We start from the raw sequence: 22,517 nt of genomic DNA, 5'->3' as shown, positions 1-22,517 counted from the left end.
ACCAAAATTTGCCATCACCCAATTCATCATCAATCCTCATAAGGAGGAAAAGATGGAACATCAAGCACAATGTCACACCCACGTCATGATGCGTCTCACATTCCAAACATTTGCACAGTAAAAAATAATCAAAACATGGCATGGTGTGGAGTACCTGTCACCTCAGGTGAGTGGATGCAGATGGTGCGAGGAGATCCTTCTTCCTAACTATCCTCTAAATGACTTTAACACACTTTACACTACCCGGGGTCTTTCCCTGCCAATCCATTGGCCACTTACACTATGGGTTCTAAAAACCAATTCCCATTGACCAAACTGTGGTGCTTCTCAAATTTGGGGTCTCACTCCCCCGATTCATCTTCCGGTGGGTGCCCTCGCACAATTTCTGGGCTGTGACGTGTAGCTCTCCCAGCAGGTCTACCCACCTGCACACCTCCACCACTGCAGTTGCCTCCCGAGCTTACCTGCTCCTCACCCTAACCTATCTAACTGGGGAAGGCCCCTCCTGGCTCTGTCACCCCTTGGTGCCCTCTGGCACTGGGCTACCCGGGTCCGTCCTCCAGATCCTCGGGCCCCATCCACAACTACCGGCTCCCAGAGCCCACCTGCGGCCTCACCTGGCCGACATCCTCACAGTGGTGGAGTGCCCAAACCAACTACACACACTAACAGGCTACACGCCCAGCCATTTCCACAACACTAATGCACCCATCCAATCACCATTCTTCCACCCGCACCACAGATGCCAATATCCAACCACAATTTACCTGTACACTCTACCTAACACTTACACTACCCGCCCCGGGTATTTGTGATGGGGGTCCACTCTTCCCCCATTCACACCTTCGCACCATCCACTCCACTCCATAGTTTCCACCATACTCACTCCACGACCATCCATTCCAATACTCCATATATTCCACACTCCATGTCTTCCACACAACCATTTATTCCATACACCTGTTGGTGCACACCTGTGCACTCACACCTGGTGCCACCTGCACCCTCCTTCTCTTCCTGGACCATTGGGTCAGCACAATACACAATCACCTTCACTCACTCATACACTGCTCCACACACCTGTTCAGTTGCACACCTGTGCAATCACACCTGTTCCATCACACCTGTTCAATCCTCACCCACACGGCATCATCTCAGCTAACTACTCCCCTCTGAAACTTGCGCTTCCCAGTCGTCCCTTTAAACGATTGCGCTCCCTAGTCATTATCATCCACTCTAAACTACCTGCGTCCCCACTACAGGTATCCTTGTCACTAACTAACCTTAACGTCACCTAAGGTCATCTTCTAGGGCCCTACACACAATATCCTAACCCACCCGGGCTAGTTTTCACTGCCATCAACCCCATAAGCTAATGCTCCTTTGCCCCCCTCTGTGAGGGATGGTGGATTTGCCATCCCACCACATCGGGGAGGTCCTACTATCAATTTCGCACACCTAAATCCAACCAATCAAAAATTTTGCCAATCATCTGCCAATCACCGTACCAATCATCAAATTTCGCCTTTTTCTAATTTTGGGGCCAAAACACTAACCTCATCACACAGTCTACTCACTAATGCCTCTCGGTGCGCCAATTCCTGTCCAAAGCCCGGCTTCGTAAAGCCGCGCAATGAATGCGGGTTGTTTGGTGCCGGCGGCTGGATGCGTCCGGCACTCGGTGCAGGGAAGGACGCTTACCCGGGCCGAGATCCCACGCACCACCTCGGCGTGGAGCCATCCAATCGCCCGATCTCGACCTGCCGGAATGCCTTAACAAAAAGGGGTCGCCATGACGACCCTTTCTATCGGTCTGCCCGTTCCGCCTAGCGGAGCACGGACGTGGCCGTTCCAAGCGCGGCCCAGCGTGGATCACGTACGGCGGTCCTTTCGAACCCACCGTGGCTCGGATCCCCGCTGGTTCTCGCGGCACGCGAAGCCCGGCACGCACCGAGGGCCCGATTCGGCTATAAGTCGCTCTAACCGCTAACTCGGTTACCGTCGATGCCTCACCTGCATGCTTACACGCATACGCTACCCCTTTCTTGCTCATACCTCCAGCTGTTCCTCGTACCTTTCCTTACACACCTCGGTACACTCATTCTGCTCACAGGCTTGGTCACACACCTGACCACCGAACACCTTGGCACACATTCGTCGCTCGCACACCTCACCAACACACCTCTTCGCGCCCCCTCCTCGGTCACCTCCTCTGTGACAATCACAGGTGTGCTCTCTCTCGCACACCCAACCACGTGCCTCACGACCAACTCAAGTGTGCATTCCCACACACGCTCTACCACTCCAGGTGTGCATCCTTCCATTCCAGGTGTACATCCTCGCTCACCTGTCACAACCAACTCACGCTCCATGTCATTCTCACTACTCTCACCTCCACTCTTGACAACGCACTCTTTTCTCATGCCCCTGTCCGTTACACACCTTTCTCGCGCATCCTCTTGCGCACACTCTTTCGTTACATCCTCTGTAACTCTCACCACAGGCGTGCATTCTCCTTCACTCTTGACAGCGCACTCTTTCCCCATGCACCTGTCCGTTACACACCTTTCTCGCGCATCCTCTTGCGCACACTCTTTCGTTACATCCTCTGTAACTCTCACCACAGGCGTGCATTCTCCTTCACTCTTGACAGCGCACTCTTTCCCCATGCACCTGTCCATTACACACCTTTCTCGCGCATCCTCTTGCGCACACTCTTTCGTTACTTCCTCCGTAACACTCGCCACACCGCGCTTCCATGTGCTCCCTCGCACACGCGCTACGACCGACTCACTCTCGACTGCACACTCACTCCTTGGCGTGCACTTTTTCCTCACACACCCCATGGTCGGACATTCTCGCACACCTCGTTTTTCGCACACCAGACCTGTCGCACACTTCACCAACGGCCTCTCACGAACACCCGGGTCCACAACAACCCCCAAGCCGACTGAAGCTCCCCTCACATCATGTACATTTCCGATTATATCGCCACTCACCTTGGCACCTCGTCTCCGCACCTCCTTTGCCACCTGCAGACTCTTTATTTGGTTAGTGAGCAGCACATCATGAGTTGAGCACCGACCTTGTACATATTCCATCACCTCCTCCTGGATTTCTCTTTTAGTTTCTGTCCGTCTCTTCTTAATTTCACTTACCTCGTCTTCCACTTCTTCTAATTTTTGCTTCACCTCTTTTATTTCCCGGTGCGTCTCCTCAAGTTCGTCCTCTAAGGCTACCGTGACCGTCTCTATGTGCATCCTCACCTCTCGGTCCTTCGTCTCCATTACTTCTGTCACCTCCTCCAACTTCTTCGTCAACCCCTCATGTACCATCTGACATTCCTTTTGTGTCGCTATTAATTCGTTCTTAATGTCTTTTTGTGTCGCTTTTAACCCCCCGATTATTGCCGTGTTCTTTTCCACCTGGTCCACTAGTTCCTTTTGTCCCACTGTCAGCTGTTCTACTCCCTTCGCCAGACCCTCTATTCTCCCCTGTAACCTAGCCGTATTATTCCTCACCTCTTTCTCTATACGCTTTTCACCTCGCTTTACCTCCTCGCGTACCCCAGAGACCTCCTCACTTACACCTCGTCGTATCTCCTCTTTCATCTCCTCCCTCTCTTTTGTAGATGCCACCCTCATCTGTCCCAATTCATCCCTCTGAGCATCCAGTTTGGTTTCTACCCCGAGTCTCACCTCCTCTATCTGGTTCCCCATCTGTTCGATTTCCCAGGCGGATTGCTCCCCTATTTCCCGCAATTTGTCTTCCATCCTATTTTCTAACCCCATTAACCCATTTTTCACCCCCTCTAACTGATTCTCCTGGGCAGCCATTCTATTTTCCACCCCCGTTAACCCATTCTTTACCTCTTTTATCCCGTTGTCTAACCCCTCAAATTTAGCTTCTAGCCGTTCCCCCATTTCTCCCATTTTGCCCCCTATCACCCCCAATTGCTCACTCTGAGCCCTCGCTTCGTCCCTTATTTGCTCACTACCACCCCTCAATCCCACCATTTGGTTCCCCATTTGTCCCATTTTGGCTTCTAGCCTCTCCATAAGGGCCCCCATTTGTATCATAAAAAGGTCCGAATTCCCCAGCGGCGCTGCTACGGTCACGGGTAGATTTGGTGCCGCTGTAACCGCGTGCGCAAAGGCGCCATTTTGCGCGCCTGATACCTCGTGCGCGAGAGCGCCATTTTGCGCGTCTGATACCCCCTCAACCACATTGCCAATGTTCTCCTCCTCTCTTTCATCCACATACATTTCCCCTAGGTCCTGGGTCGATCCCACCCCGTCTATCTCTCCCACCGGCATCCGATCGCCTTGACCAGCCATGGCGCGATTTCAAAATTCGGGTTTTTCTTTTAAAACACAATTTTTTAGCAGCTCGTAATTTTGAGCGCGTTAAGCGCGCTTCGGGTCCGTATCCCACTCCTCGACACCAATTGTTGCGGACGCGGTTAAAGATGTTATTTTACCGAGCGGTTGGTATTACCGCGACCGAACAGTTATTCCCCGATTAGAACCCGATTCCACCCAAATGTTGGCCGGATCGCACCGCGGCTGCTCAATGAGGGAAAAGACTAAAACGACGAATGCAAAGAGGAAGACGAAGGCAAAGAAAGGTTTGGAAATACTACAAAATTTATTTACTATTTACACACATAAGCAAAAAGAAAGCAGTCACGTTTATTTACAGCACATAAAACGCAGGTGACACAGTGAAAATACTAGCTTACCTACAGTCTTAATTAACCCAGGACAGAACAAACAAAAGACAGACTCACGCGGGGAATGCTGACAGGAATCGCAGGAGGTGGATGGCTGGAGGTGAACGCTTGGTGGAGCCAACGCGGAGCTTGGTGGAGCTTTGGTGGAGCTGAACGCTTGGTGGAGCCAACGCGGAGCTTGGTGGAGCCTTGGTGGAGGTGAACGCTTGGTGGAGCCAACGTGGAGCTTGGTGGAGCCTTGGTGGAGGTGAACGCTTGGTGGAGCCAACGCGGAGCTTGGTGGAGCCTTGGTGGAGGTGAACACTTGGTGGAGCCAACGCGGAGCTTGGTGGGGGGTTGGTGTGACGGGTTCTCTCTCCTTCCCTCACAAGCTTCAGGACTCTTTCTCTCTCTTTCTTAGTCCCACCCAGGCCAACAACTTCCTCTCTTGCTTAGTCCAACTCAAGGCCTTTCTGTCTTCTGATCTCCTCCCTCCTCGACTCTCTCCGGGGGCCTCTGCCTCGGGTTATATAAGCCCCACCCTTGACCCTTTGCGAACCTCCCCAAAACGTTCTCTCTCCGCCCTCTAAAGCCAACCCCTCGTTCTGGGTTGGTCGGCAAGGGCTGGTTCACTCCTCCCCTCTATGACGAGGTGGGGACCTGCCTTTCTTCCCCAACCCTGCCTCGTGGTCAATGGCGGATGAAGGGAAAACCGCCCAAAATGCAGTTGGCAATTGACGAAAAGGGGGAATGGAGGTTTTGGGAATGGGAATGGAAGTTTTTGGGAGTGGGAATGAAGTTTTGGGAGTGGGAATGAAGGGAATCTATCTCTTTCACTGGTGCAATGGAGTATTTCAATTAATGGGAGACACAGCCTTACCCTAAAACACAGAATAAGATATAACTATCGAACAGGGGTATTCTATGATTGCCTGACGTGTATGCTTGTGGACTAATTATGGGACGCCCTTTTGACCTTTACACAGCTCCGGAGGCAGGAGGCGCAGACTCAAGCAATACTCATCACCAATTTACCACGATACAACACAATCAAAAAAAATACAGTCCTCATATCCGCAACAATATATATATACTAGCTTGGTAACCACCAAGCGTATATACTCACCAAGCGTCGATACTGAGGAACGGGCTTATTTTAACTGAGGCCAATGACTGTACCTGAGTTGCTGTGTTGTCATGATTTACACCAATCATAATACAAACAATTACTTTGCACAAATGTATTTGTTGTGTGTGTGATATTACATTTTTGTAGGCAATTTAGGTTGAAGATTTAGGTTGAATGTTTTATTTTTTTCAAGAAAGAACCCCTCCACACATACATAGGGGAGGGGCAGGTGCAGACTGGAAGTTTGGGACGATTACACCTCACCACCACGTAATTCAAAACACCTCACCACCACGTAATTCAAAATACCTCACCACCAAGTAATTCAAAACACCTCATCACCAAGTAATTTAAAACACCTCACAGCCATAAACCACGTTATAAAAACACACCACCACGTAATTATAAATACCTCACCACCAATTAATTCAAAACACCTCACCACCATGTGATTTAAAAACACCTCACCTCCATGTGATTTAAAAACTCCTCACCACCACGTCATTTAAAAACACCTCACCACCACATAATTCAAAATACCTCACCACCACGTGATTCAAAACCACCACAACGTTATTAAAAACACTTCACAACCACGGAAACAAAAGTTTGAGGGAGTCGTTAAGTGAGAACACAGACACTGCCCAGATGTGTATATACAGACTTGGCATTTAATATGGAATATTTTTTTGTGGGGGTGAACTTACTTTTCAAGATGTCTTAGAACCAAAAGTTCATTGGAATTATGTTGAAATTATTCTAGATTTTGTTAATGTGACCTTTAAAAGAAACAAAAACCACATTTGACATTTCGAAACAAATAAATTGATCCTTGAAAGTGATGTAAACTGATATCGAACTCAATTCACGGACAGTACTGTGTTAAACATCTGTACGTTTTCCAGAAGTATCTCTTTATTTTGCACATTAGCCAAATTTCTTTTTAACAAAAACAAAAGTTAAATTACGACTGGGATTACGGACAGTAAAATTACAGTTCAGTACTTCATGTAACCCCCACGAGCAATCAGGAGAGCACGTACACGTTGAGGCATGCTGTTCACGAGATTTGCCAAGGTTTGGACAGGAATCGCTTGCCATGCAGTGACAATAGCCTGCTGCAATTCATGCACAGAGGTCGGCTGCTGGTCCAAGTGGTCGATTTGTCGCGTTAATTCTGCCCACAAGTTCTCTATCGGATTCATATCCGGGGACATGGCAGGCCACTCCATATGCTCTACACCACGGTCAGCAAGAAAGTGTTGGATCATGCGAGCACGATGAGGCCGTGCATTGTCATCTTGGAAGACAAAGTTTCCTCGAAAGGCTGCACGAGCAAATGGAAGCAATGTTTCTTCCAGAATGGCCCTGTTCTTGAACTGGTTCAGGTTTCCATTCAGAACAACCAGGTCAGTTTTGCCCCTTGCATGAAAAGCAGCCCAAACGGTCACCCCACCACCTCCAGCTTGGACTCTTGGCACTATACAATCTTTGTTGCAGGCATCATGCACTTGTCTGCGCACTCGGACGCGGCCATCTTGATGATAGACCAGAAATCTAGACTCATCACTGAAGATCACGTGATTCCAGTGTCCTGGCTGCCATTGACGGTGCTCTCTGGCCCACTGCAATCGGCGCTGGCGGTGTTGTCTGATCAGGCGTGGCTTTCTCAGGGGACGCCTGGCACGATAGCCTGCTTGAACCAGTCGTTGGTTGACTAGCCTTCTGGATACAGGCACATTCGTCAGTTGCTGCCACTCAGCCCGAAGCCGATTAGCTGACTTGGTACGGCCATTGCGGACTAACCGGTGCAGCTGGCGATCATCCCTCCTTGTGGTTCTGCGGGGACGTCCTGGCCTCGGCATTGGAGTAGGGACACCCCTCTGAGCATTTCGTTTCAGGATCTTTGACACCTGACCTTGAGTGATGCAATAGCACGCTGTTTCATGCCGTAATTTCGTAAAGCCACCACTCCATGACAAACAGCATTGTCGAGTTGACGGACCATCTCCAGAGGAAGCTGCAATAACTTTTGGAGACGTGCAGCAATTGTTTTCCACTAATACAGAGCGCATCAACCCTTGTATACCCGACTGTGAAGCCAATCATCAAATGCACCTGTCCGTACATTTTGCCACGCCACCTGTGATATAATCCTGTTGTTGAATTCTTGCTGCGACAGACAATCAGTGACATGGTTCTTTCAACAAATAAATCACCAAAGTGTAAAAGAAACTCATCAGATTGATATACTGAGTTAAGAAAGTAAACCCAAGTCAAGAAAAAAAAAAAATTCCATATTTATAAATGCCAAGTCTGTGTATAGATAAATGACTGTACCCGAGTTGCCGTTTTGTCACGGTTTAAACCAATCATAATTCAAACAATTATTTTGCACAAATGTATTTGTAATATACGTGATATCACATTTTATAAACAATTGAAGTTGAAAAAAAAAAATTCCCAAAAACAAAAAATTTGAAATTTTTTCAAAAAAAGTACCCTTAGGACATACCGACGGGAGAGATATGTGCATTCCAGAAGTTTGGTACGATTTCACAAAAGTTTGAGAAAGTCGTTCAGTGACAACACAACACAAGACAAGACAAGACAAGACAGACGCTGCACAGATATATATATATATATATATACACTACCGGTCAAAAGTTTTAGAACACCTCAATTTTTCCAGTTTTTATTGAAATTTACGCAGTTTAATGTCTCAATGTACTCTGAAATTAAGCATAGAACAAATAAACAATTGGAGATAAAAAAATAAATCATAGAATCATTTTGTTTAACAAAATTTAATTTAAATTTTTGACTCAGCAAAGTAGCCACCTTTTGCAGATATAACAACCGAACACACTCGTGGCATTCTTTCTGCAATGGAAATCAAATATTGTTCGGGAAGTTCTTCCCAACACTGTTGCAGAAGTTCCCACAAATGTGTTGCACTTGAAGGTTGCTTTGCTTTCACCCTTCTGTCCAGTTCATCCCAAACCAGCTCGATGGGGTTTAAGTCTGGATACTGTGCTGGTCATGCCATGATTTGAAGCCTACCGTCTTGTTCTTTTCCTCGAAGGTAGTTTTGACATAGCCTGGAGGTGTGTCTAGGATCATTATCTTGCTGTAGGATGAACCCCTGACCAACTGGGCATATATCAGAGGGTATTGCAAGGCGCTGCAAAATGCTGTGGTCGCCATTTTGGTTCAGGGTGCCAGTCACTCTGTGCAAGTCGCCGACTCTGGATCCAGCAAAAGAGCCCCAGACCATCACGCTTCCTCCTCCTTTTTTGCCAGTTGGTGTCACACACTGAGGAACCATCATTCCGCCTACTCGACGGCGTACAAAAACCCTGCGTGATGAACCAAAGGTTTCAAATTTTGATTCATCGGTCCTTCAGACCGTTCTTCCAGTCTTCATTCGTCCACTGGCGGTGCTTCATGGCCCAGGCAAGCCACTTTTTATTATTTTGCCATCTTAGCAACGGCTTTCTTACTGCCACTCGACCTGTCAAACCTGCAGCTCGAAGTCTTCTCTTCACAGTTGAAACTGAGACTTGCTTACTTCGACCAGTGTTAAGCTGTGCTTGAAGCTCTTGTCCTGTGAGCCGACTATCACGCAAGCTGTTGACTCTCAGAAACTTGTCTTCGGGTCTGCCAGACCTCTTCCTGTCAGAGTTTCCTCCAGTTTCCCATATACTACTTCCTGCAGTGCAATATTGTCCAAATAATGCTTCAGTGGGTGTAATAACAGTCTGTTCCAATACTGCATTTATACAGACAGGGGGTTTGTAATCAAGTAATCAGCAGAGGTTGCGACACCTGTAGGAATTGTTTGCATCAACTTTCAAGGCTTAATTTACTTACATTGCTGCAGAACAGCTGTAAGTTGTTAACCCATTACTTGTTCCCTGAAAAAGGCCTTTTTTTTTTTCTTTTTTTTTACAATATAACTGCAATTTACATTATTTTCCCGTTTTTGGTAACCTAAACTTTTTTTCTTTTTTTTTTACCTCGAGTAGTTTACTGCTTACCTTTGTACCATTTCAGGTTATTCACTGGACATTAAACTGTGTAAATTTCAATAAAAACTGGAAAAATTGAGGTGTTCTAAAACTTTCGACCGGTAGTGTATATATATCTATATATATATACTGTATACACATATATACATATATTATATATATATATATATATATATACATATATATATATATATATATATACATATATATATATATATATACATACATACATACATACATACATACATACATACATATATATATATATATATATATATATATATATATATATATATATATATATATATATATATATATATATATATATATACATATATATATACATACATATTGTTTTGCATTTGAGAATTGTTGTAAATATCACCCTCCGTAGTGTAAAGGTCAAAGGTCGTCCTCCTAGTTAATCCATATACATGCACGTAGCAAATCATATATCCTTCTAAATAGTTATTTCCTTATTGTGTGTATTAGTTTAAGGCTGTGTCTTCCATTAATTGACACTGCATTGCACCGAATTCAAATAAGGTAGATTCCCTTTCATTCCCAAAGCCTCGATTGCCAACTGCATTCGCCCTCCATTAAACATGCGGTGGGTTCGGAGAAGAAAGGCGTGGCCCCCACCTCATCATGAAGGGTGGAGCCCCAAACGACCAACCAAGGCTCAGGGGTAAGGCTTGAGAGGGTTGTGGCCTATATAACCCGGGGCGGGACGCCCCCACACCAGATGAGTCCTTGGAGAGCACGCGACGCACCCCACCTGAGACGAGTAGAGACCAGAAGAAGAGATGAGTGGAGGAAGGAGGTGATTGAGGGAAAGAGAAGCACGCATGAGCTTTGAGACCATCGCAGCTTTGAGTCCACCGCAGTTGTGACCACCGCAGCTTTGAGCTTTTGCGAAGCAACGCCGTCGGGCGAACACGATTGAGGAAGGGCGGCGGCTGCTCACACCCGGGCCGGCCATCCTCCCGTGTCCAGCCGAACCTTCCTCCCCTTCCGATCATCCGTGCCTGGCCTCATCCATCCATTCGTGTACGTGAGTTTGTTTTGTGTGTCTTGTCCTGGGGTTAAGTAAGACTGCATAGTATAAGCTAGTAATTGCACTGTGTCTTCTGGTCCTTCCATTCTTTCTGTTTTTATTTTCTTATCTTTCCTTCTCCTTGGTTCTTTTGATTGTGTAAATAATAGTTAGTAATAAATTATATTTGTTCTTCCTGCCTTGCCTTTCTTTCCTTTACATCTGTTTCGTTTTAGTGATTTCCCCATTGGATACCTGTGGCACGATTTGGCCAACGTTAAGAATCGGTTCAGTTACCTGCTAATGGTTCGTGCCGCGGTTGCTAAACCGCTCGGCAATTAACATCTGTCCGCGGTCGCGAATGAGGTTGCGCACCTGCCTCTCCGGAGGGAGCTTGGGCAACTTCAGGACCACGTCGGTCAGTCATAGACGAGGGGATTAATCCCCCCTCGATAAGGGGAAAAGAGGCCGACGGAGAGATCCGTAACAATATATATATATATATATATACATATACACATACATATATACATATACATACATACATACATACATACATATATATATATACACACACACACACACACACACACACACACACACACACACACACACACACACACACACACACACACACACACACGATCTGTATTGTATTCCGTAACATGATCTGTATTCCGTCATTCACACAAATATGACACGGCGTTCAAGAAACGTGGAAATGAGCAGAAAAACTTTTCAAGCAGGAAAACGATGTTTTCTTTCCTCGTCATTACTTTTTGGCAGAAAGCCATTTTTTCAGTTGTTGCAGCTACACCATGGAAACTGTTCGAAGTTTTTTGATAATCATTTGGTGAAGTGACTGAAAATTAAGCGAGGAGGAGCTGTCATGAATACTGCAGCTGAATTATATTGGTTATGTCAGCACCCACAAGATAGCTTACTGTGGAAATGTAGTGATTGTGATGATGGCACATCACAAATTTAATAAATAAATGAAGATAGAACTAAACTTGGTGCCATAATAGTTAGAGCATCCACTGTGAGTGTGGGATGTCGGCGGTTCGATTCTGGCATCAGCCGAGTCATATCAAAGACTAACAATGTGACATGCTGCTAGCATCCATGTGGTGAAAAGAGCACAGATAAACCCCATGGGTTAGGTAGGTTGTGGACAGCAACCGCCCAGGGTAGTACTGACTTAGGAGCGTTAAAGTGGTGCCTGGACCCATCTTACACTCTTCCTTGTCAGGATTTCTGCTCTTCCTTTGTCTCACTCAAACTATTGCTACCGGGCTAGCTTTAATCTCACTTTCTCACAAACAAACATCATACACTTTTCCCCTCTTTTGTTTAAGGCCTGGCCTCGATGAGGGCCATATAATCCGTGCCTGGAGCCTTCAACGTAAAAAAAAAAACTCGTGTGGAGGAAATTCCTCCCTAAATGCCCGTGGAGTGTGAAGAGAAAAGCAACATCTCATCATGATGGTGTCACTGGCACCCAGAGTGCCCTGGGACTGGGAAGTTACATAACTTCCCCCAAGTTCAGCTGCTGAGTTTGTCTGGTCAAGTCTGGTGTTTGTGTGTGACTAAAGCAGTTCAACGAGCCTTGGACAGTGTAAACCAACAAGAAAAAAAAAATGCCAACGTTTATCTCTTGGCTTGAGGATACTGCTGAAAAGAAACATTCGAGTATCAGAAATAAGTTAGTAACGCATACGATGACATGTTTGTCTGTCGCCATTTTTCTCAGAGATTGCCAAACAGATCTTCAAACTTTGAAGTTCATCACTGAATGCCAGGGAGTTTTAGGCCAAAAAAAAAAAATTTTTTTTTTAAATATATATATATATATTTTTTAATCACCCAAGACTTTGTAGCTACATGGAAAGGTAATATTAAATGATCCCCGATCCCATTTCTTTGGGGATGTGGGGAAGTGTGACATCCACACTAAAAAAAAAAAAGTTTTTTTTTTTCTTTCAAAATGCCAACAGGATTAGACCAGCAACGGACAACGCCGGGTAACCACTGCTAGTTATTAACTTTAACATCTTCAAATTACATAAGCTGTAGTGACTCACTTGGTCCTTCAAAAATGAAAGTTAAAATATAAAGTACCGTAGACAAAAAGTACAAAATTATTAGTTTATTATAAGCAATAAAAAAAAAAACCCCAATTGTATTCTACAATTAATAAATAACCATTTCTGACAACCACCCTTAGTCTCAGTTTTAACGTACAAACACTGCAGCTTCTTTGGCTTTTAGATGTATTAAAAATTCCTGAAAATGTTAGCATAGTGCAATTATTATTTCACAATTCCATGTGTCGGCTCATTTGACCAAATCTCATTTGACCGATTGTTTCGAGAAGATCGATTTGGGGAACAAAAACACCTTGTTAAAAGAAAAGACGGCAATTTCTTCAGAGTAAAAGTATTTGACTTACTTTTCACCCCGAGGTCCAAAAGCATGGGCCGAGACAAGGATATCGATACTGTGAGCGTGCAGAAATGCTTCACTATAGCTGCTAAGTACTCAAGCTTGTTTGATACCACCGATTATGGTGTGCATTTCGGCATTTTTGCTGCACAAAGCCCTTGGTAGTGAAACTGTGTAACACAGTGACCGGCACGTTATTGCGGCTCTGAGGCATGGTCATGGGACATCCCAATTCCAAGTACACTGGAAAATGTTGCAAAACTACCTGCTCCAGATGTCTCCCAGAGAACACTGGAGCTTGTGTAGAAACTGTAGTGTCCAAGCTTAATAGCACCACTCTTGGCCTTTGGCCCATTGTCCCTCCTCTCCCTCCCAGCTTGGCCAACAGAATGCAGACCAACTGTGAACTCCACTCAGCACTAAAGATCCATTCAAAGTCCACCACAAAAGTCCTGCATCTTAAGGCTTTTTGTGGCCTTGGAGGGAACGGTAAGCTTACTCCTCATAGCTCATTATACAGCAAAACCTTGCAGGTAATGTTTTCACCGGTCTGATATAGTCTGTTGCATCATACAACAGTCTCCAAGCCGAGCAAGCGGTGGTTTAGAATGCGTGGGCTCACACCAGAGTTCAAGTCTTCCTCAAACTGCAGCAGTTGTCCCATGAAATTTAGGTTGGGTGAGATGATGGGCCGCTTTGACTTGACAAAGGTATACGCATCGGCCATAGTCATGCGCGTGTGCTTCATAAGGTAGGCAATGATGATAGTGGCAGATCGTGAAACACCTGCCTGACAGTGCACAAGGAGTCCTAGGCCACTTTGATGGGCTTCCTCTGCAAAGAAAGCAAGGGGAGGAGGTATTTCATATTGATGAATACAAAGACCAGAATCTCAAATATCCAAAGCAAACCCAAGTAACAACAAGCAGGACTATAGACGTTAATCCTCCATCAATGCGGCAGGGTTTTGGACATGGTTAGTAACGTGCAAAAGCAGTTCAAGATAACCCTCCGCAAGTGCGGTGGGCCTTGGGAGAAAAGAGGCAAACATTTTTTACATGCACAACATATCGTGTTAAATAAATGGCAAATGCAAAGTTAAGTATAAAAACTGATCCACAACTATTCTTGGACTGCTATTAAAAAGGCATCAGTAAGAAGAAGTCTATTTTTGCATATCTGAACTAACAAATCCCCAGGCAAATAAACAAAAATACACAGACATGGCAAATAGAAAATCACCATGATAAATAAAAATATACTTTTGACAATCCAATAAATAAATGGGTAAAATATACTCCAAACATGTTAGTTTCATCAAAAAATAACGGTTGTGGAATAAATACAGAAATGGAACAAATACAGTTATGAAGTCAAAGATCCTTGTAAGCAGGAAGTTTAAATTCAGGACAAAACTATGAAGAGTTGAAATATTACATTTTTACAATCATAATAAAGGATCTTTGTGGTGCGAGAACAAATTATGTGCAAAAGCACATTGTTTATTGTGTGACGAATCGAGGCCGAGGAATTAACATCACCGGAATCGAGACCGAGGAACCAACATCGCCGGAATCGAGACCGAAGAACCAGCATCGCCGGAATCGAGACCGAAGAACCAGCATCGCCGGAATCGAGACCGAGGAACCAACATCGCCGGAATCGAGACCGAGGAACCAACATCGCCGGAATCGAAACCGAGGAACCAACATCGCCAGAATCGAGGCCGAGGAACCAACATCGCCAGAATCGAGACCGAGGAACCAACATCGCCGGAATCGAGACAGAGGAACCAACATCGCCGGAATCGAGGCCGAGGAACCAACATCTCCGGAATCGAGACCGAGGAACCAACATCGCCGGAATCGAAACCGAGGAACCAACATCGCCGGAATCGAGGCCGAGGAACCAACATCGCCGGAATCGAGACCGAGGAACCAACATCGCCGGAATCGAAACCGAGGAACCAACATCGCCGGAATCGAGGCCGAGGAACCAACATCGCCAGAATCGAGACCGAGGAACCAACATCGCCGGAATCGAGACAGAGGAACCAACATCGCCGGAATCGAGGCCGAGGAACCAACATCTCCGGAATGGAGGCCGAGGAACCAACATCACCCTAATGGAGGCCGAGGAGCCAACATCGCCGGAATGGAGGCCGAGGAACCAACATCGCCGGAATGGAGGCCGAGGAACCAACATCGCCGGAATGGAGGCCGAGGAACCAACATCGCCGGAATGGAGGCCGAGGAACCAACATCGCCGGAATGGAGGCCGAGGAACCAACATCGCCGGAATGGAGGCCGCGGAACCAACATCGTCGGAATGGAGGCCGAGGAACCAACATCGCCGGAATGGAGGCCGAGGAACCAACATCGCCGGAATGGAGGCCGAGGAACCAACATCGCCGGAATGGAGGCCGAGGAACCAACATCGCCGGAATGGAGGCCGAGGAACCAACATCGCCGGAATGGAGGCCGAGGAACCAACATCGCCGGAATGGAGGCCGAGGAACCAACATCGCCAGAATGGAGGCCGAGGAACCAACATCGCCGGACCCGAGGCCGAGGAACCAACATCGCCGGACCCGAGGCCGAGGAACCAACATCGCCGGACCCGAGGCCGAGGAACCAACATCGCCGGACCCGAGGCCGAGGAACCAAGATCACCGGAATCGAGACCGAGGAACCAACATCGCCGGAATCGAGACCGAGGAACCAACATCGCCGGAATGGAGGCCGAGGAACCAGCATCGCCGGAATCGAGACCGAGGAACCAACATCGCCGGAATGGAGGCCGAGGAACCAACATCGCCGGACTCGAGGCCGAGGAACCAACATCGCCGGAATGGAGGCCGAGGAACCAACATCGCCGGACCCAAGGCCGAGGAACCAACATCGCCGGACCCGAGGCCGAGGAACCAACATCGCCGGACTCGAGGCCGAGGAACCAACATCGCCGGACTCGAGGCCGAGGAACCAACATCGCCGGAATCGAGACCGAGGAACCAACATCGCCGGAATGGAGGCCGAGGAACCAACATCGCCGGAATGGAGGCCGAGGAACCAACATCGCCGGACTCGAGGCCGAGGAACCAACATCGCCGGACTCGAGGCCGAGGAACCAACATCGCCGGACTCAAGGCCGAGGAACCAACATCGCCGGACTCGAGGCCGAGGAACCAACATCGCCAGACTCGAGGCCGAGTAACCAACATCGCCGGACTCGAGGCCGAGAAACCAACATCGCCGGACTCGAGGCCGAGAAACCAACATCGCCGGACTCGAGGCCGAGGAACCAACATCGCCCGAATCCAGACCGAGGAACCAACATCGCCGGAATCGAGACTGAGGAACCAACATCGCCGGACTCGAGGCCGAGGAACCAACATCGCCGGACTCAAGGCCGAGGAACCAACATCGCCGGACTCGAGGCCGAGGAACCAACATCGCCAGACTCGAGGCCGAGTAACCAACATCGCCGGACTCGAGGCCGAGAAACCAACATCGCCGGACTCGAGGCCGAGAAACCAACATCGCCGGACTCGAGGCCGAGGAACCAACATCGCCCGAATCCAGACCGAGGAACCAACATCGCCGGAATCGAGACTGAGGAACCAACATCGCCGGAATCGAGACTGAGGAACCAACATCGTCGGATTCGAGGCCGAGGAACCAACATCGCCGGAATCGAGGCCGAGGAACGATCCGCACGGAATTGAGGCCGAGGAACCAACATCGCCGGAATCGAGACCGAGGAACCAACATCGCCGGAATCGAGGGCGAGGAACCAACATCGCCGGAATCGAGGCCGAGGAACCAACATCGCCGGAATCGAGGCCGAGGAACCAACATCGCCGGAATCGAGGCAGAGGAACCAACATCGCCGGAATCGAGGCCGAGGAACGATCTGCATGTCGCAAGTCACTAAATTGAGACCAAGGAAATGTTATTCTTGATTATTAATGGAACACCACTTCATAATAGACATGATAACATACACAGATAAGTGATTGGTGCAATTCAATTTGAATTCAAATTTGCTTTACCCGATTGTTTAATCGAAAGATATTAAATACCAAATTTTTGCAAAATATGTACATTTTGTCTTCGCATTTAGCAAATTTTGCAAGCATCAGTGGAACCCTTTTACCAAGCAATGGATACAATCTCATGTTAACCTGCCAAGGTGTTCCTCATAGGCCAAGCCTCAAGAGAGCTAAACGGTTGTTGGTGGAAAGTCATTGCTTTCACCAAAGTAGTACAACATGAATTAGTGTGTGTTGACAAACCCGGTGCACGCACTCGCAATCTTACCGATGAACTCACACGCTTCCTCAAAATACTGCCGCAGGTTCTGCTTGCTGCTGTCCGTTGCCGGCAGGCGCTTGTAGCGCAAAATTCCGTGCTCATAGTGAAAGAGCGGCAGGTGCACCGTGACGTTCAGCACATAGCCCACGTTTAGGCTCTGCAGGTGTGACAGTTCTTGCGCATCTCGCTCGTTGCCCAGGAACAGGAACGGCAGCACCGATGTAATTTCCGCGTTCTCTATGTCCGGAGTGCTCCTGCCAGGCTCGCCGAACCGGCTCTGACAGGGTTGCAACTCCAATGGGATGTGGAGCGAGCTGGTGCAGAGGTTTTCGTGCTGCCGCCTGAAGCTGCTGAAGCCACCTGGTTGTGGAAACATCGCACGCACAGTGGTTAGTGGTGGTTGCAGAATAAAATGATGCAACACCAACTCCTCTATACTTAGGTGTGCACTGCACAGGACGACGTTTGTTGAACGTTGGAAGTTTCCAGATCGTTCAGTCAACCGCACCAGGGTAAAATGTTTCTGTTAACACAAATTCACATATCAAGTATTTAAAATGACCAATTTAGCTGCGTCTTGTGCAATTCTTCTTCAACAAGCAAAATTATTCCCACATTATGGGGTTTAATGAACGTAGAGCAGCAACGAAGGCTGGAAAGGGTGGAAATGCGAATGGTTCGGTGGATGTGCGGAGTATCGTTGAGAGAGAGGAAGACAAATGATGAATTGCGAAAGATGATGGGAATAGAGCCTGTGATTGATGCTGTGAAGAGGAACAGGTTGAGATGGTTTGGTCATGTGTTGACGAAGGATGAAAGTGACTGGTTGAGAGGAGTGATGGAAATGAATGTAGAAGGAAGTAGAAGACGGGGAAGACCGAGAAAGACTTGGCTAAAGATGGTCGAAGAAGAAATGCGGGCAAGGGGGTTAATAAGGAGAGATGCAGAAAATAGGGCAAAATGGAGAAGATTGTCATGGGGACCGCAAGGCTAACCCCCACTCTTGCAGGGAAAATGGCTTTAAAATGCCTGTTGTTGTTGTTGTTGTATTGTGGGGTTGGCCGGAGGAAGCAGGGCCCAAATATTTAATGATCCGGCTTACCTGGCCTGACATTCAACGAAGGTTTGGGCAGGAATTTCGAATTGGGACATGGTGCCGGCGATAGCTCGCCGACTCTTTATAAAGGACGCCATGGGATCTTGAACGTCCACAAACTAATGCCGGCAGACAGGACACCCAGTTTAGCGCTAATCCGAGGGACGGCACATTGACGAATCACAGTTTAGAGCTCGACTGAGATTCAAACCCAGGTGACACAGCTTAGAGGGGAAGAAGCAGCATCTTGTGCACATGTCAATCAATTTCTCCAAATAGTTGGCACCGACTCCAAATAGTTGGCACCGACTCCAAATAGGGCACCATTTTGTTTTTCTGCATCGAAGTAATTTGACTTCATTGCAGAAAAACAAATTATGGTCCCGATTTGCTTCATCAACAGGAAAAGCCAGAGGTAGCAAAACCAACACTTTCTTCCCGATAATGGCATGGCCACCCATGGTTAGCTCACCTGGAACGAAATTCAGGTGAGCTTATGCGTCCGTCCGTCCGTAAACACCTGAAACTTCTTCTCCGAAACTGCTGATCGGATTGCGACCAAATTTGGCACAAATTATATTTATTGTCTTGTGACTAAAGTTTGTTCACGGCATTAAAAACATCGGGGTCTAGGGGGGGGGGGGTCTACGTGGATCCAGGTTTGACCCCCCAAAATAGGAATTTGCTTTATCCTCTGAAACCACATATTGTTTCGATGAAACTTTACCACAACCTTCAACACCTGTGATGTACCAAAGTTTGTTCAAGGCATTGGAAAAATTGCGGTCTGGGAAGGTACACGGGGTGGGAGGGGGTTGCCCCCCAAAATAGGTATTTTTTTGGGTTTGTTTGTTTAGTCTTATGATTATGTTAGTGTGATTCGCCATGCTGCTTTGTCTTCGAGCAACCGTTGAAATTGGTTTAAAGTACCTATAGTCAGTGTAGTATACCGTTTACTCTACCAGGTGAGCGCCAGGGGTATCGCCCCTATGTTTTCGATTTGTTAGAGCGAGGGCCCCGACTCCGGTGAATGAGACAAAATTCCAATAATGATGCTAAATTGCCAGGTGTGAAAGCGATGAAAATGGCAATCTTCCGAGCAAGCACAGCAGCACACCTCGTGGACAAAGGGACATCAATCTTGTACGCTCCAGCATTGTACAACATGGGTGCAGTTCAATTTTGTCCACGACGTCGGTGCAGGTGCATGGAACCGACAATGTACCGGGAGTGGAACCCCTGGATACGAAACCTAAATAGCAGCTTTAGGCCGAATGAGCACCCAATGGAAGGCGATGATCGAGCCAAAGGTTTGCTTCACCAACTCCGAGACGTTGCCATGTTGATCCTGTCGCATTTTCAAGGTTTCCACGTAAGCACCACGTTCCGTTTAGTCCTTCTCCCACACCCTGACCCAGCACTCATCAGTACACCTGCCACGTTTCACCGCAGCTCAAAATACGAGGGCGGTTGCAGCTCGGAGATGACACAGCCACACCATGGTATCCGTGTCATAGCCCGTGGTAAACCAGGGGCATGACCCCCCGTGCCCCTACCATGACATCTTCCCACATATTAATGAGATACACCGACCGAGCTAGTGGGACACTGGGCAGCACTGTGCGTGCGACTGATGTACACACAAGGAACTTTGGTGCAGCAGGAGGTCATTTGGCCCATCATGCCTGTGCTGCACCAACCTTCACATTCAAGTCTATCTGACGTCCCCATGCCCCTCCATCTCCAATGCATCCAGGTAATACCCATTTAGACCTATCCACCCCCTCCACGACCTTTCCGTGCATCAACCACGCTGACCGAAAGACCCCGCTGCCTTCGTTACCCCCAAGCCGTGACCCCTGGTCCTCCACTGCATGTTCAGCAATAAACAAAGCGAGCTTGTGAACATTTACACAAGAAGGCAATAAATGAAATGATGATGAAAAGCAGAGTTGCCTAACTATGACTGGTCACGTGGGATTAGCAATGCCCAGCAGCACCGACCGAGGGCAGGCTATGACGTCATGACATTAGAATGACAAAGCGACATAGTCATGAATAATTAAATAATGCGAATTTTTTTTCCCCCTTTTCTGTTTAATTATTTAATTTTTCATAATTAAATCACGACCCACAAGAGATACCCGGTCACGTGATATCAAGGTTCGACCAGCTTCGCTTCGATCACATCACAGGTACACAAACACCATCTGCGCTCAGTACCCAGGTAGATCACGTGTCCATTGACCCAAGCGTAACCAATCGGTTAAACGACCACCAGACGTTGGACAATTAACGTTCCCGGGGTTGGGGGAAGATCCGCACGTCGCCCACACCTCCTTACCCTTGAGGACTACGGGGTCTTTGCCGTCTCGACGCAGAGACTCCAGCACCGACCCGATCCCGACCGGCTGCCCGGAGGTTCGCGCCCCTTCGGTGCCGCCACACTCGTCGTACACGACCACGTCCTGTCCGTGCGTCCGCCACGACTCCCCCCGTGCAGACAGCAGGTCCAGCACGGACACCTTGCCCTGCTGGATTCGCCGACGGCTCATCTTGTCCGTGCAGTTCACGTGCACGGCTCCCTGGATGTGCGCACGGTTGTACTCCAGGAAGGGTCTGCAGTCCACGAGCGTCACCCCGGGTTGCTCGACCATCCTGAGCCTGCGGGCGAGATCGTTGGGCCAAATGGTCCGATAGTCCGTCTGAATGGTCGACTCCACCGAGGATCGACATGAACCACCCCCGCCGGTTTGGTTCAGGTGCTGACAAGGGGCACAACCCCCGAAGGTCAGTCCGCCGCCACCTCCCGCACGGCCCGAGCACGGGTACATGGACTCCATGGAGTCGACCGAGTGCAGGGCACGACCCGCCGTGCTGCTCGAACTGTCCGAACACACCGCCCCGCGGGCTCTCTCCTCGTAGCTGAGCAGCGCCGTGCAGCACGCACTAGTGCTGCACCCGCACGACAGAGACCTCACGGGGCCCGACTTGGACCCCGTGCCGGGCATGGCGGCGCAGCCCGGAGGGGGCACGTACGCGACGAGGTCCAGCGAGCTGCTCTTCTTCTTCCTCACGGGGCAGAGACCCAGATCCTGCGGGCGGACGGGTCGCCGATGGTGCTGCTGCTGCAAGGCCGCCGTGAAACGCGCGTCTAATGGCGAGGGCGGCATGGGGCCGGTTTGTCGCGACGGATCGAGCCACCACCGGCCGTCCGGCCACCGAGAGGGTCCCCCTCTGCCAGGAACGATTCCCACGCAAAGCACCTTTTGCAGCCCGACGTCTCCCTCACTCGTACACACACCAATAACAATTTACCTTTTCCTATTAACCGCACGTAGTGACCCTTCCGATCGGCACTAACCGGGTCGCTACGGACGTTCCCTCGCGGAACTTGGCCGCTCTCGCTATTTAAACCGTCAGCCGCCCCGTCTGGTCTTTTCTTAGCGATGACATCACCGCCGTCCAATCACGTCGCGGCATGACGCTCCTGCATGTGACGTCATTCCGTGGGGCTCGTGACTCGTTACGCACGCTTACTGAGCCGCGCACGCGCACTCACGGAAGTTCGTTTCTGTATCATCGACTGGAAAAAGAATTTTACAAAAAAAATAATTATTATTTCGCAAACGTCGAAATACATTTGAACCTTTTAGTGTTTTTACTTCTTCGTTTAATCCACCTCACGTCGTCATAACACGATCGATATGCAGTTTTATCGCTGATATTGATTACCCGATCGATTGACCACGTGTT

General features: G+C 48.3%; 1 protein-coding gene across 1 annotated transcript; it reads right to left on the bottom strand.

The window, feature by feature from the left end:
• Positions 1–13,041: 13,041 nt before the first annotated feature.
• Positions 13,042–22,209, bottom strand: DUSP10 (dual specificity phosphatase 10). Its single transcript, XM_068129590.2, has 3 exons — positions 21,106–22,209; positions 17,672–18,025; positions 13,042–14,186 (listed from the first exon to the last, which is right to left on the bottom strand). Exons 1-3 carry the CDS (start codon positions 21,932–21,934, stop codon positions 13,921–13,923), a joined length of 1,449 nt encoding a protein of 482 aa, XP_067985691.1. The 5' UTR covers positions 21,935–22,209; the 3' UTR covers positions 13,042–13,920.
• Positions 22,210–22,517: the final 308 nt, after the last annotated feature.

The sequence above is a fragment of the Myxine glutinosa genome, chromosome 9 (genome assembly GCF_964187855.1).
Source record: "Myxine glutinosa chromosome 9, kmMyxGlut1.1, whole genome shotgun sequence".
Taxonomy (NCBI): Eukaryota; Metazoa; Chordata; class Myxini; order Myxiniformes; family Myxinidae; genus Myxine; species Myxine glutinosa.
The sequence above is the reverse complement of the archived record's forward strand: the minus strand, read 5'-3'. Positions and strand labels throughout refer to the sequence as shown.